The sequence below is a fragment of the Saccopteryx leptura genome, chromosome 4, assembly GCF_036850995.1.
Source record: "Saccopteryx leptura isolate mSacLep1 chromosome 4, mSacLep1_pri_phased_curated, whole genome shotgun sequence".
NCBI classification, from domain to species: domain Eukaryota; kingdom Metazoa; phylum Chordata; class Mammalia; order Chiroptera; family Emballonuridae; genus Saccopteryx; species Saccopteryx leptura.
Window position 1 is genome coordinate 125,236,997 of NC_089506.1, and position 14,941 is coordinate 125,251,937.

Below are 14,941 nucleotides of genomic sequence, written 5' to 3' on the forward strand. Positions count from 1 at the left end.
CCGGCTCAGAGGACCTGGTGACAGTGAGGCTGACGAGCGGTCGGACGAACAGCGCCTGCTGACTGCTAGCAAACAGCAACCGGCCGGGCACCTCCTCTCTCTTCCGTCACAGAGGTCCGCCTTTCCGGCCCGTGCCGCGCCCGGATTGGCCCTCCAGTTGGCCGTGGGGACTGCTGTGGCTGCAGATTGGACCCGGCGGGAGCGGGCGGGCCTCGGCTGGAACGTGGGGAAAAAGGCCGGGGAGGAGAAAAGGGCGGGGCGCGCGCGGTCCCCGGGCATCCCCGGCGCACACAACAGCCCCATACTCCCACGCAACCCCGTAAATTTTGGTTTGTTTAGTTTTCATGAATGAATGTGTAATTTTTTTTCTTGCTTTTTCTGCCTTTTTTTTCCATTAAATGTATGGTGAATTACACTGTTTCTCAGATATTAGACTATCCTGTCACATCCAGGGTAAGTTCTGCATATTGTGATGTATTACCATTTTTATGTTTATGGGTTCGTTTTGCTTATATTTTGTTAAGAATTTTTTCATCTACAGGTATGTTCATGAAAGATAGTGGTTTGTAGTTCTAGACGATAGTGCACATGAAACATTCCTCACATTGGACCTGTGGTAGTGCAGTGGATAAAGCAAAGGACCTAGTGCTGGCTTGAAACCCTGAGCACAGATGGGAATTGATGTTTCTTTTTTTCTTTTGTATTTTTCCGAAGCTGGAAACGGGGAGAGACAGACAGACTGACTCCCGCATGCGCCCGACGGGGATCCACCCAGCACGCCCACCAGGGGGCGATGCTCTGCCCCTCCGGGGCATCGCTCTGTTGCGACCAGAGCCACTCTAGCGCCTGAGGCAGAGGCCAAGGAGCCATCCCCAGCGCCAGGGCCATCTTTGCTCCAATGGAGCCTTGCTGCGGGAGGGGAAGAGAGAGACAGAGAGGAAGGAGAGGGGGAGGGGTGGAGAAGCAGATGGGCGCCTCTCCTGTGTGTCCTGGCCGGGAATCGAACCCGGGACCCCTTGCACGCCAGGCCGACGCTCTACCACTGAGCCAACCGGCCAGGGCTGAATTGATGTTTCTTGCTCCTCTCCCCTTCTCTCTCTCTCCCCCTTCTTAAAAACAAAACAAAAACAAAACATTCCCCACAACAGATTATAGTCTGGGCCTTAAACTTTAATAAAAGTTTGAAATTTTTACAGTAAAATTTAAGTCATACAGAATGTGATCTTACTATACCAATTAAAATAGTAATAATAGGAAAACAAACTTTTAAATAACCCATTGGAGAAAAAGAAAGTCTCAAGAGAAATTAAAAAGTATTTTGAACTGAATAAAAATAAATCGCAGTTCATGGGATGTAGCCAAAGCAGCACAGAGGAAAATTAGTAGCATTAAAATGCTTATATTAGAAAAGAATAAAGGTCTCAAATAATCTAAGCTCCCACCTTAAAGAACTAGAAAAAGAATATAAACACCACACTGGCCTTGGCCAGACAGCTCAGTTGGTGAGAGCATTATGCCAAAGCGCAAAGGTTGCTGGTTTGATCCTCGGTCAGGGCACACACAGGAGCAGGGCGATGTTCCTCTCTCTCTCTCTCTCTCTCTCTCTCTCTCTCTCTCCCCCCCCCCCCCACTTCCTCTCTCTAAAATCAATACAATAAACATTAAAAAAACAACAACACACTGAAGGCAGTAAGAGCAGAAATCAATGAAGTAGAAAACATAAAAGCTGTAGAAAAATAAAACCAGAAGTTCTTTGGAAAGATCAGTAATATTAATAAACTTTTAATCAGACTAATCAAAAAAGAGGAAAAATGGTCAATATCAGAAATGAAGGGTGGAACATCATTACAGACTGTACAGAAATTAAAAGAACAATTTGATACCTTTTTTTTTTATTATTTTTATTTTACTTATTCATTTTTAGAGAGGGGAGAGAGAGAGACAGAGAAGGAGAGAGAGGAGAGAGAGAGAGAGAAGGGGGAGGAGCTGGAAGCATCAACTCCCATATATGCCTTGACCAGGCAAGCCCAGGGTTTTGAACCGGCGACCTCAGCATTTCCAGGTCGACGCTTTATCTACTGCGCCACCACAGGTCAGGCCAATTTGATACCTTTTATGAAATAGTTTTAGGCCTGACCTGTGGTGGTGCAGTGGAAAAAGCATCGACCTGGAATGCTAAGGTCACCAGTTCGAACCCCTGGGCTTACCTGGTCAAGGCACATACAAGAAGCAAGTTGATGATTCCTGCCCCCCTCCATCCTTTCTCTCTCTTTCTCTGTCTTCTATATAAAGTCAATCAATAAAAGAATCTTTAAAAAAAAAAAAGAAAGAAATAGTTTTACTACAGAGTTCTTGGAATTTTTTTTTTTTTTTTTTACAGGGACAGAGAAAGAGTCAGAGAGAGGGATAGACAGGGACGGAGAGAGATGAGAAGCATCAATCATCAGTTTTTTGTTGTGACACCTTAGTTGTTCATTGATTGCTTTCTCGTATGTGCCTTGACCGCGGGCCTTCAGCAGACCAAGTAACCCCTTGCTCGAGCCAGCGACCTTGGGTCCAAGCTGGTGAGCTTTTGCTCAAACCAGATGAGCCTGCACTCAAGCTGGCGACCTTGGGGTCTCGAACCTGGTTCCTCGGCATCACAGTCTGATGCTCTATCCACTGCGCCACCGCCTGGTCAGGCCTTGGAAATATTTAAGAAAGAAATAATACCCGTCCCTAATTTGAGGAAAGTCCTCAAAGTGTACCCCTTATTAACACTACCTCATTAAAACACATGCAGGAAAGACAAGCACAGGGTTCAGCTTTGTGAGACAGCGGGGTTTATTCAGGAAATGTCCTGGAGCTTCTCTGCAAGGCTGCCCTGTATAGTCTGCAGGAAGCAGTCATGGCAGAGGGAGCTGATGTGAGTCAGTGCCCCACCCTGATGACCCAGGTGTGTGGCTGTTTATTGTCCCTGAGGAGGTAGGGTTCTGAGCTCAAAAACAAACATCCAAGCAGTGATTCCAAACCCACACACACAAGAAAACCTTGCTTCTGAGGACAAGACAGGCAGAGGTTTCTCCAAGGGACCCCTAAGGCCCTGTCACTTGCCTGCCCATTGCCATAGGGACTCAAGGCCAAAAAGCCAGCCTCTGGTGGGAAGGGGGCAGGGGGAAAGAACCAAGGGTAGCCTAGGGTCCTCCTCTCTGGGTCCTCACCTAGCTGGTAGCAGCTGGGCTAAGTGCCATGGCTTGGGCTCAGTCTGCAGATGGGCCCTTAACCTCTCTTCCCAATATGTCTCCCCCAAGGAGGAGTTGGGTGCCATTCTGTGCTCTGCTTGTGAACTTGGGCAACTAGGGGGGATCTGGTGTCTGAGCTTGATCACCAGGATCCCCTCCTGTCCTGTCCCCTCCAGGAAGGCCATGGGACACCCTCTGTCCTACTGAGTGTCTGCAGATGGGAACAAACATACAGTGTGCCCATGTCATGAACCAGATGCCTATGAGGCAGGAGGCCCAGCAGCCTAGGGCCCACCAGCTGCCAATTTTAACAAGGGCTTAGCTCCTGATACTGCCCAGAAACCAGCTGGGCTGTGTGTCCCGCCCTGCCTGCTAGTCCTGTGAGCTGCTCCCCCAACCACTACACCCCCAAGGGCTGTCATGGTTCTGGCTAGTTGGTGGGCTCCTGCTCATTCCTGGATGGCTCGTTCATGCCAAGCTCACCTGGCTGGGTGACTCCCTGCACCAAGGTGAAGCAAAGAGGCTGATGTAGACAGACACCTGGGGGCTGAGGGCAGAGGGGACAGTGTTGAGCCAGGGGGTCCTGGGAGTCACAGGACAGGGAGACTCTGTATGTGGCTCAGTTCCATGAGGTCATGAGTTTAAGAATGCGAAAGCTGACAACTCTGAGCTAGGAGGCTCTTTGGCTGCTACCATCTGTGATGACACCCACAGGGACTGAGGGAGCTCCTCCACAGCAGTCCCAGCCTCCACCAGGCGGGGACAGGCCACCAGCTCCATGCCAGCAAACAAGGAGCTGTGGCCACTGCTGGCCACCGGGCTCCACAGGCAGCTACTAGGGCCTGGGCTGAGCTCTGTTCCTCCATTTGGGGTATCCGTGCCTGATGGGGCCCCCTCAAGTCTGGCTTCCTGCTCTCTGGAAACTGCCTGTCTGGTTTTGGCCTCCTTGCCATCCCCGAGGGCTGGGAGGGGGCACCCATCCAGGGGCAGAGGGGCTCTAGGGTCCTTGGGCGAGAACAGGGTTGAACTCAGAGACTGGAGAAATGCCTGGCCCCTAGCAAAAGTAACAGCTTCAGTCAGCAGGTCAGACGGGCCTACACAGGTGGCTGCAGGGCTGGACTTGGCCAGAGGCCTCTGGACGGAGGCACACTGTCGGCAGGAGGCTTCAAAATGTCTTAGGATCTGGACAGGGGGAGAAGAGGGAAATTGGTGAGGGTCTTTGTGCTCCTGAGGCATCACGAAGGCACAGCTCTCTCTAGGGCCCTCCTCAAAGCCGCTGCCCAGACCAGGGCCAACTCTATTCACAAGTGACCCCTTCACTGTCATCCCACCAAATTAGAGGGCTGCTGTTGGCCTTGAGCTGCTTAAACACCAGGCCACACCATATATGCCAATAGATACACGCCTGTGGCCTGCTCCCCCACCTGCCGTCACATAAACAGCATTTTCCCTGCCACTGAACAAGCCAGTGCAGGGAGAGGCAGCCCCACAGAGGGAACAAAGGTGCTTTGAACCATTGCTTTTTAGAAACACCACTGTGACACCCCACACGATATGTGTTTTGTGTATTACACCCTCACTGATGCTTTGATGAAGGACAATTTAGGGACTGGCAACTAAGGACTTGAATTTTCAGTAGCCACAGGAAATGGGAAGAAGCTTGAAGGATGCCAACAGGCAATTAAGCGTAGGGCCCAGCATGGGGGTGGGGTGGGTGGAGTGAGAGTCCAGGCAGCCTCCACATAACGCAGGCATAAGCGGGAAAGGAACTCAAATGAATGCAACAGGCTCTGCTCCTCAGGAGCGGCAGATCTGGGAGCCAAGCACAGACCTGTGAACTGTGACATGGGGTGGAGAATAGCAGAATAAACCCGTCCAAGCAGGAGGGCTTCCTGTAGGAGGCTGCACATGAGCTCAATCATGTGGATAAGGAAGTCACCAATAGGGCAAGAGCTGCTAGGCAGGAAGGTGGGCGAGCTTGGGCAGGGGAGGGTCCAGGATCAGGAAGAGGGGAACAAGCCTAATGTACCCCGAGCAGATGTGAGATGGGGCCCCAACTGCTGTTCTAAAGGCACAACCTGTCCCAGGAAGCAAAGGACAGTGATGAGAGGGGTATTTCTGAAAAAGACTGGTAGAATGGGGAATCCCCACATCCACTCTTCTGGCCCCCAGGTGTTGCTCACCTTGGTGGCCTTGTTGGTCACAGGTCCGGGGCTGCCCACACTGAGCTCCTGTAGGTGTGGCTGGGCCAGAAGCAGGATGTGCTCCTGGGAGAGCAGGTCCGCAAACCCCAAGGAGGCAATGGCACCCAGGGTTCTCTGCAGGGTGGACAGGGGGCCGGGAGAGTCAGCTGGCTCTACCCAGAAGGCCTGAGTTCCCAGGATCCCCTATGCAGCCCCGCTGGAACCCTGGGTACCAACCCCCTCCCACCTGTCTCCCCAAGGCAAACGCCAGGGTGAAGGTCACAGTGCCCCATCCCCACATTCACGTGGCTCTCACCATCTGCACACGCTCGCTGGTCCCACTCAGGTGGCAGATCAGCAGCTCAAGCACAGCCTCACAGTTGAGCAGCCCACACCTGCGAGAAGGGGTACCTGGGCAGGGAGGGCAGCTGAGGCCCTTCCCTAAGTGGACAATGGGAAGAAGGGCAAGGAGGGGGTGTTGAGGGAGCTGGGCATTGGTCGAAGGCTCACTCTTTGATGAAGCGCTGTGCCTCCTCTTGGCTCAGGAAGGCGCATGGCCCCTGTGTCACCATGTGGACCAGGCCTAGTTCCTGCTGGCAGTCGCTCAGGGTCATGGCATCGACCCTGTTGGGGGCACAGCAGGTTAGGGTGGAGGCCTGGCCCTCACAGGTCACACCCTCCGCTGGGATGGGATCCTGGAGAAGTACATGGAGGGGCCCATGGTGCTTGCTCACCTCTCGGCCAGGTCACTGGGTGCACAGCTGACCCCCGAGGGGCTGTCGCTGCCCAACCAACTGCCTGAGTCTGAGGCCTTGCTCCAGCCATTCTCCTGGGAAGAACTAGGAGAGCCAGGGCTGCTGTGCTGCTCGTCCCACCCCCCACCGGCCTGTCCAGGATGATGTCTCCTGGCTGGAAGAAACAGTGGTCACAGGTCAGAACAGAGGACCTCAGATTGGCCTCACACCTACTTCTCAGGGACCCCAGAAAGAACCAGGGATGGGTACTGGGTCCCAAGATGTAGATAGGGTAGCCGACTGGGCTCCAGCTCCAAAAACACCAGGATGAGGAGCCCAGCGGCCAAGTGGGGTACACCCTCACACAAAGGTCAGGTGGAGACGCAGCAGCTCCGGGCACCCGAGGCTCTCAGAGCTCACTGTGACCCTTGCCCCTCAGTGACACCTGTCCCCCTTCCTGTCTTGTGGTACATCATTCTTTAATCGACCTGTGCTGCTGATCGCCACTTCCCCCACTAGGACACACGCACCCAGAGGCCAGCTGTGGCCGAGAGCCCGGACAGGTACAGAGCCACCCAAGTGTGCTGGGTGAGTGGATGAAAGCTGTGGCCGGGGCTCCTGTTCCAGCATCTGAGGAACTGGGACCCTCAGGGAGCTTCCCCCCAACCAGGGCCGTTCCACTCAGCAGCTGGCAAGAAAGAGTCTGGATACTGGGAGTTAACACCGGGCAATGGGGCAACACAAGTCTGCATGAAGCCACAGAGGTTATAGGGAACATGCATGACATGGGTGGCAGGCTGGGCATGGTTCCTGCATGGCCTATTGAGTAACTGGCAGCATGTGTGTGGGGGGGGACTTGCTGCCCTCCCCCTCTCCTCTGCCCTGAGTTGGAACCTGGGCTCTTGCTGGAACCTTGTTATGTGCTCTACCTGGCCCCAGCAGGTGTCACGATGATGCCCATGGGAGGGGAAAGCCGGACCCCAAAGGAAGAATCTCCCCGATACCTCGGGTGCCACGAATGGCTCCAGGTAGTGGGTTCCCAGGCATGTGGTAGCCATGACTGGCTGGAGGCGTTACCACAGGCTGGTAGGCATTACTCCGAGACAGGGGCCCCTGGATGCTGGTGCTCTCAGCCTCAGGGCGCACAGCATTGGCCACCAATTCTGTGGCCTTCTGGATGGTGGAGAGGAAGGCTTCACCTGCAAAGCCTGCACCAGAGGGACAGGGAGATGGCATCAGCCCCTCGGTCCTGTCCCTTAATGTCCTCCCAGGATGCGAGTCCCACAGCTGCTCCCTGCTCAGGGCTCAGAATAGAGCTGCAGTTACAGAGCAAAGGCCATGTGGCATAAACCTGGGCCCTTCCAGAAGCTTCTCAGAAATTCTTCAGTATACCTGCAGGCCCAACAGAGCTTAGGACAGAGTTACGCCTACCCTGGAGCAAGAGTCCTTCAAAGGAGCTTGTCCAGCTACTCAACCTCCATGGCCAAAGACTCACAGCCAGTGCTGGGGGCAGGGGGCTTCCTATGTGATTGCCCTTTGAGGGTGAATCCAAAGTAAGAACAGGTGACACCTCCCAGGCAGACCTACTCCAGGAATCTGTGCCTCAGAAGGGCCAGGGGCTGGGGCCAAGGGTCGGGACCACAAGGGTCAGTTAGCACAACAGCCGATTCAGCCCTGAGCCCATGTGTTGGGTAAATAAGTTTGTAAAATGTGATTTTTACGTTTGCTCACTTTGTTAAAAATGGTGCTGCCCACATGAATGGTACTGCCCAGGTGAAATTGCTAATTACCTTCCTGCTTGGGAAGGGTCACTGTTATTCTAATGTGTGCTGGAGGAGGGGTCTTTGTGAGCCCAGGTAGTTTTTTATTATTTATTTAAAAAAATTTTATTTATTCATTTTTAGAGAGGAGAGAGAGAAAGAGAGAGCAAAAGGGGGGAAAGAGCAGGAAGCATCAACTCCCATACGTGTTTTGACCAGGCAAACCCAGGGTCCTGAACTGGTGACCTCAGCATTCAAGGTTGACACTCCATCCACTGTACCACCACAGGTCAGACCCAGGTAGTTTTTTAGAAGGAGGAAGAAGAGGAAGAAGGAAGCCAAGATGGCAGGGTGCTGAAGGAGAAGCCAGTTTGTGCAGAGAGAACGGAGAAGGTGTGCAAATGGGGAACCAGAGGTGACTGAGGCTAGTGGGGACCTTTGATTCTAAAAAAAACCGGATGAGTCAGTGACTTTGGGAGCCTTGAATGGAAAGGGAAGTGTTTTCCCACTGTGTGTTTACTCGCCGGCCGGTTGCGAGGCTAGAATAAAGGAATGGCCCACCATTTTTTGGCTCTGCAGTTTCTTTACTGTCTGCCCGAACCTAATGGGAACCTGCACGTGCCTGGCTGTGACGGCTGGGACTACTAGCCATATACACCATGCAAGGTTCATGTGGCCCACATGGACCTTCTGCAGGCCTCACACACCATCCTGGCCGACTGGGCTGGTTGTGTCTACTTCTCATGACCAGTGTTCCTGCCCTAAGTCACCTGCCACAGCCAGCCCCCATCCCTGTACCCTGAGAGCCCATGCAGCACTCACCAGTGTGGCCCCGCTCCTTGCTGTAGCCAAAGCCCTGGAGGGTGCTCTGGGGCCTGGATTGGGAGCCCATGCCTGCGGGAGGACCTAAGTCACTCTGACACCAGGGAGGGAGAGGAGGTCCAGACACTGCTCCACCCTGCCCTGCCAGGGAAACCCCTGGATTATACAAGGTCACGTACCTGCTGGAGGCAGGGTCCTGTAAGGCTGGGAAGTAGGTAGAGTGGACAAGTTGTCCAAGAACAAGGTGCTCCTCAAGTCCTAGACAGGAGGTTAGGGCACTCAATGTGGCTACATGTCCAGCTGTGACCCCCACCCCCCACCTCGGAGAGCCCCCACAGAGGAGATCTGGTCCCATAGCAGGAGTACAGCTGGGGTCCTAGGGGTGACCTTGGTCCTGGGCTCACCTGGGCAGCTGCCCGCACTTTCTGGTACAAGCTGTTCCCATGGAGAGGATCCGGGGGCCCTGTGAACACTGCAGGGCAGGGAGGGGAGGGCTGAGCTGGGCAGGGTGGCTGAGATACAAGGTTGGAGCTCCTCCCCCCAGCATGGTAGGTTTCACTATCCCAGCCCTTCCCCCATGATCAGCTCTCTCCCTCCATCCCAACACTCCCATTAGGTCTGACCTTGAATCCCTCCTGTGACATCACTTATAGGTCAAAGTCCCTTCCCCACCCAGAAGTCTGGGAAAGTCCCCCTTCCCTGAGCACCTCTGCTCCTTAGACAAAGCCCAAGGAGCCCCATAACCCCTCCTCCATGACCCACTGCTATACACCACTCTATAGAGATGTGCCACCACAGCACCTGGGCCACCCTTGCCAGCCCCTGCAGCAGCAAGGCCTTCAGAACGTCACCATGGTGACCTCCCACCCCATTGCTGTCTCTGCCTTAGTTCCTCATCTTCCACCTATCTGCCTCCTTCAACTCACTCTCCATCCAGAAGTAATAGGGAGTCTTGTCCAATTCAAAACTTCTCAAAAGTTCCCATAGATTTTAGGATAAACCTCAAGTTTCTTGCCTGACCAGGCAGTGGCGCAGTAGATAGAGCATCAGACTGGGATGTGGAGGACCCAGGTTCAAGACCCCGAGGTCACCAGCTTGAGCGCAGGCTCATCTGGTTTGAGCAAAAGCTCATCAGCTTGGACCCAAGGTCGCTGGCTCGAGCAAGGGGTTACTCGGTCTGCGGAAGGCCCCACGATCAAGGCACATACGAGAAAGCAATCAATGAACAACTAAGGTGTCACAATGCGCAATGAAAAACGAGTGATTGATGCTTCTCATCTTTCCGTTCCTGTCTGTCTGACCCTGTCTATCCCTCTCTCTGACTCTCTGTCAGTGTAAAACAAACAAACACCCATCAAGTTTTTTGTTTTTTTTTTTAATTTTATTTATTAATTTTTAGAGAGGAGAGAGAGAGGGAGAGAGAGAAAGGGGGAGGAGCTGGAAGCATCAACTCCCATATGTGCCTTGACCAGGCAAGCCCGGGGTTTCGAACCAGCGACCTCAGCATTTCCAGGTCGATGCTTTATCCACTGCGCCACCACAGGTCAGGCAAGTTTCTTATTACAGGCTGAAAGACTTCCTGAGCCCTTCCCCAACCTGGACATGGAGTTGACAAAAATCGTCGCAGTTTAAGACTTAAGCCAAAAGGATAAGCTCTTCCCCACAAATCTCTATTTGATTAAATTGCTAAAGGCTCTGTCTTTCTCCACACCTTCGTGTTAGTTGTGAGGCTGCGGGTATTCACTCTTCCCATCCCCCATGTCCCTCTAAGAGACTGGAGGCAGTTTTTTTACCCTTTGTTTTGTGAAGTTAAGATATTATGCAGGGTGGGGGTTTTTCACACTTGGGAGAATTCTTGATTTGCCTCAGAAATGTTACTTTGCATCTGCAAATGACTTTTTTGTTTTGCAAATGACTTTTCTTTATACTATAAAAATAAAGCTTTTGGGGGTGCAGGCTCAGTTCTTGCAAGCTATCAGCTTGGCAGGAGTGCTCCTGATCCCATTCTGTTTCTTTCTGTGTTTATTTCTTTTTTTCTGTGTTTATTTCTTAATCCCCTGCGGTTCTCACTCAGGACTGGGCCTTGTTCTTGAAATGGATATGCCATGTTTCTGCCAAAAAGCTTCAGGTTGCCTTGGGGCCTCTGCACATGCTGGAGCCCCCACAACTGCAGAAGCCTCACTCAGCAGAATCCTTTCGGGCTCAGTCTGAGTGTGAGAGCAGGGCCTCCCTGTGTCCTCATCGCCAACGCACCTCACTTCCCACTCTGTAGTGCTGGCTTCACCTGGCAGCCCTCACTGTGCAGATGAGGCCCATGTCTCCAGCCAGGGCTGCCCACAAGAAGCTGAACCAGCAAGTGAATGGCGAGCACCTTCCTCACAGGGCCCAAGACTTTCAGCCCCTCCTGTGTGTGAGTACAGCCATCCTGACCATCTCTCTGTGGATCTCTCCCACCCCAGCACCACCATTCCCTCCGTTCCTAGTGGCAACAATAGCCCCACACAAACCTCTCTGGGCACTGTCACCCTGGGGGTCATGCTGAGAGCACATGGGCCACAGGTGACAACTGGAGAGATTTGGGTGCCAACAAAGAACGATGGGCACCTAAAGGTTTCCAACAAGCTAGGAAACGAGGGTCTCCCACAACCAAGAAGTGGCCAAGAGTGGCTTGGCCCCTCCCTGGTGCTACCCTCTTTGGACAGCCTGGGCAAGGGTGGTCCTCCTTTTTTTTTATCTCCCTCTCTCTTCAGACAGCTGGGTGAGGGAGTCCTCTTTCTCTCTCCCTCCCTCCCTTTCTTTCTTTTTTTATTTTTAATGTACTGATTTTAGATAGAGACAGACAAACAGAAACAGCAATCTTTCCCGTATGTGTCCTGACCAGGAATCAAACCCACAACCACTGGATATAAGGACAACACTCTAACCAACTAAGCTATTCAGCCTGGCCTGGGTAAAAGCTGTTCTGGCCTTAGGGCCAGGCCCTTCCAAAGATTCATTCAGGGCACATGTTGGGGTATAGGGATGGTGTGCCCCCAAGACTGACCCAGGGCAGTACTCCCACACCACCACATGGAAGATCTCAGGCCATGTGCCCCCAAATCTTGTTAGGGAGAGAGATGCAAGACAAATCCTGGTCTGGGGGGTGAGGGATGGGGCTCCACCCAGACATACCTGTCACCTGGATCAGGCCAGGCCAGGACCCTCTCCCCAGATGGCCTCACCTGTCCTTCCCACAGCCCTCCTCAGAGCAAAGGCTTCCTATGCTCCTTCTGTCTAGGGCCCTGGGGAGGTGCCCTGGGGAGGTGCCCTGGGGAGGAGAGCCCGTGGCAGGGGAGGGGACTGTGTGCACACGGAGCACCTACTGTGTGATTGCTGGGCATCAGAACAGACAGACAGGAAAGGTCCAGCCTGCAAAGGCCGGCAGAACACAAACAGAAACAGTCACTAGCACCCACATAGTGAGAGTGGCAGGCAGCACAGGGCACAGGAGGAGGGGGACTCAGAAAAAGGACACAGTTCAGGGCGTTTCAGAAGAAGAGGGCCCAGAGCAGGAGCAATGGTGAGGGTGAGTCCGGGAAGTAGGGGCTGCACATGGTTAGGGACCTTGGGCTGAACCTGACCCTGGCCTCCCTCCACCCTGCTGCCTCCCTCAGGGCTATACCTGCTGCTTCCTGGATGAAGGCTGAGTTGTGCTTGAGAATGAGCAGGAAGGAAGAGGAGCCATGACCACACAGATGGAGCAGGATCTTAAGCACCTGGGGGGACAGGCACATGGGGTAGAGCCAGGCCCAGAGGGTACCCCCAGCTGCATCCCTCTCCTCCCATCTCACCACCTGCAGGTGTGAGCTCAGGCTCTGATCTGAACCTGGAGCGTCAGCAGGAGCCGCTCATGGCCTCACCTTAAGCTTCACACGGCCAGAGCCATTGTGCAGTCGGTTCAGAAGATACTCCAAGAGGCACTGGCTGCTGCCCAGGGACTCGTGGGAGATTTCTGGGAGGCGCTTGGGTTAGGGAAGGAGCAAACTGACCCTGGGCCTCACTATCACTAAAACTCTCAGTGCATCCTCCCTGCAAGCAACCAACCCAGGCCCTGCTTTCAGGAACGTCAGACTTCTAGGGCATCCTGAGCTCTATATCATCAGTAATGTTGCTTTCAGACCCCACTCACATCTGGTTACTCTGGTGAAAGAGCTAGACACCCTCCCCCACCCCCACCCCAGGATAGAAGCCCAAGGACCCTACATGTGGACACAGGAGGATACTGGCAATCTCCTCAAACAGGTAGCCCGGACATGGCACGTCATCATCTGATGTTCCCTTCAGGAGAATCGGGAGCTGAAAAGCAGCAAGAGCCCTGCCCATGAGTGCCCACGAGTGGCCATTGTACACAGGGGCGAGCCCACAGCCACCAAAGTGGGTCCTGGGGGCACCAGTTTCCACATATCTCATCATTGTCTCGCCAGCTGGCAAGGGACCCCAGAGAAGACATCAATGGGGACCCCAGAGAAGACATCAATAGCCCACCAGCTATGGAGAGCTGACAGGAGGAGCCTCCCTTCTGGAAAGTCATGGCAACAGTCCATTCTGCTTGGGTCCGGACGTGACACCGCCTCCCAGGCCTCTATGCTAATAACTTAGCAAGACAATTAAAAGGCACCTTTAATGTACCTATCAACTGGCAAAAGCAAAAAAGCAGGAGGTGAACCCCTTTCCCACTCAGGGGGCTGGAAACGGTCCATTTTTCCCGAGCACAGATCAGCAATGTGACATAACCCCTAAGCCTAACCCATCATATACAGCTCGACTTTGAGGAACAGATTCTACAGAAACAAGCGTCCAGGAGAACAATGGACTGTGCAGTGTCGGTTTATTTGTTAGTACAACACACTCGTACTCATGTTACTCCTTAGCAGAAGGATGAAAACCAGACACTCGTCCTAAATGAGCCTCAGCATGAGACAGGACACAGGCCTTAGGGCCACTCAGACAGTGCTGGCCACAGACTACAGTTTGAACTGCAGCTGTCCAGTGTCATAATACGTGCCTGGTTGTCACACAAGCCTGGGTGCAAATCACTGACATCACCCGTCCACGGAGACCCAAAGTGGAGGGTCTGTAGAACCTTGACAGGTAAGGAAACATCTGCACTGAAACTAATGGAGGAGGGGGCTTCAAGCACCAAGAAGATGACCCCGTCTCCCTTAAAGGTCCACCTAAGAAAGCTCTGGGCACCAGGAGAATGTACTGTTCAGTCTGGCCGATACCTGGCCACAGGCTGGACCTCCTTTCTTGCCGCATTTACTGGAAAGGGTTCACAAACGTTAACACGGAGGATCCTGACTTGGATAACCAGCAGCAGGCAGCCACAGCCAGCCTGGTGACATTCACATGACCAACTCATCACCATTTTTCAGGGAGCCCCACTCGCCCTTCATTCTCCCCCTAAAGACGCCCGGTCCTTTGCACAGCCTCGGGGCGGCCCAAGGGCAGTTGCTGTTCACCCTGCTCCCCAGACTGGTGGCAGGCCGTGTTTATCCTGAACAGGATCACTAGGGTTTTTTGTTTTTTGTTTTTCTGCAAAGGTCCTTTAGCAATAAGCGCCCACAGCTCCTTTCCTGCTCAGGTTCTATTTAGGGGCTTGACCGTCCTCAGTGGACCTGACGCAGGAAAGGTACTGACCTGTCCCCGCCACATACGTGGGGTGATGTCCCCCAGCCCCGGGAGGCGGCGAAGGAGGAGGGGCCGGAGTGGCCAGGAAGGTAGGAAGGAGCTGGAGGGGGCCGCGGTACTCGGGAATGGCCGGAGCACGATGACCTCGGCAGGGCCGATCGGGGTTCGGGAGGTGGACTGCTGCGGCTCAGAGCGAGCGGGGGAAGGTGCCGCGCAGCAGGGTCGGGCGGCCCGCACTCACCCGGTGTAGGAAGCTCAGACGGTCTCTCAGCAGCAGCATGGCAGCCACGACGCCGGTCACCTTTTCGACCCCGCCCCGCTTCCGCCAGGCTCGGCACCGCGTGGGTTTGGCCCGGCTGGCCAATCACTCGCGTGGAGTGGGCCCTGAGGTCGACTTTGGTAAACAATTTGAGCCTAAACCAATCCGAAGTCCCATTTTAAAGACAGGCTACCAGCCAATTATAGGGATCTGGGAGACCGAGGTTCCGTACAGCCGCGGTTAAGTCTGAAGGCTGACCAATTAGAAAGCTGAGCAAAGGCGATGGGCGGAA

At 53.8% G+C, this 14,941-nt stretch overlaps 1 protein-coding gene across 4 annotated transcripts; it reads right to left on the reverse strand.

Annotated features, from left to right (window-relative positions):
• Positions 1-1,171: 1,171 nt before the first annotated feature.
• Positions 1,172-14,859, reverse strand: TEPSIN (TEPSIN adaptor related protein complex 4 accessory protein). 4 transcript variants are annotated; one of them, XR_010751101.1, is made up of 14 exons: positions 14,632-14,858; positions 12,983-13,055; positions 12,620-12,711; positions 12,382-12,475; positions 9,125-9,192; positions 8,900-8,978; positions 8,721-8,792; positions 7,143-7,346; positions 6,139-6,313; positions 5,915-6,028; positions 5,721-5,799; positions 5,405-5,539; positions 2,111-4,403; positions 1,172-1,883 (listed from the first exon to the last, which is right to left on the reverse strand). XR_010751101.1 is itself a non-coding variant. In XM_066381505.1 (13 exons), exons 1-13 carry the CDS (start codon positions 14,668-14,670, stop codon positions 3,855-3,857), a joined length of 1,773 nt encoding a protein of 590 aa, XP_066237602.1. In that variant the 5' UTR covers positions 14,671-14,858; the 3' UTR covers positions 1,929-3,854. The 4 variants fall into 4 exon arrangements, 1 of the variants encoding a protein (XP_066237602.1); XR_010751102.1 differs by lacking the exon at positions 8,721-8,792 and having other exon boundaries at positions 14,632-14,859; XM_066381505.1 differs by lacking the exon at positions 1,172-1,883 and having other exon boundaries at positions 1,929-4,403.
• Positions 14,860-14,941: the final 82 nt, after the last annotated feature.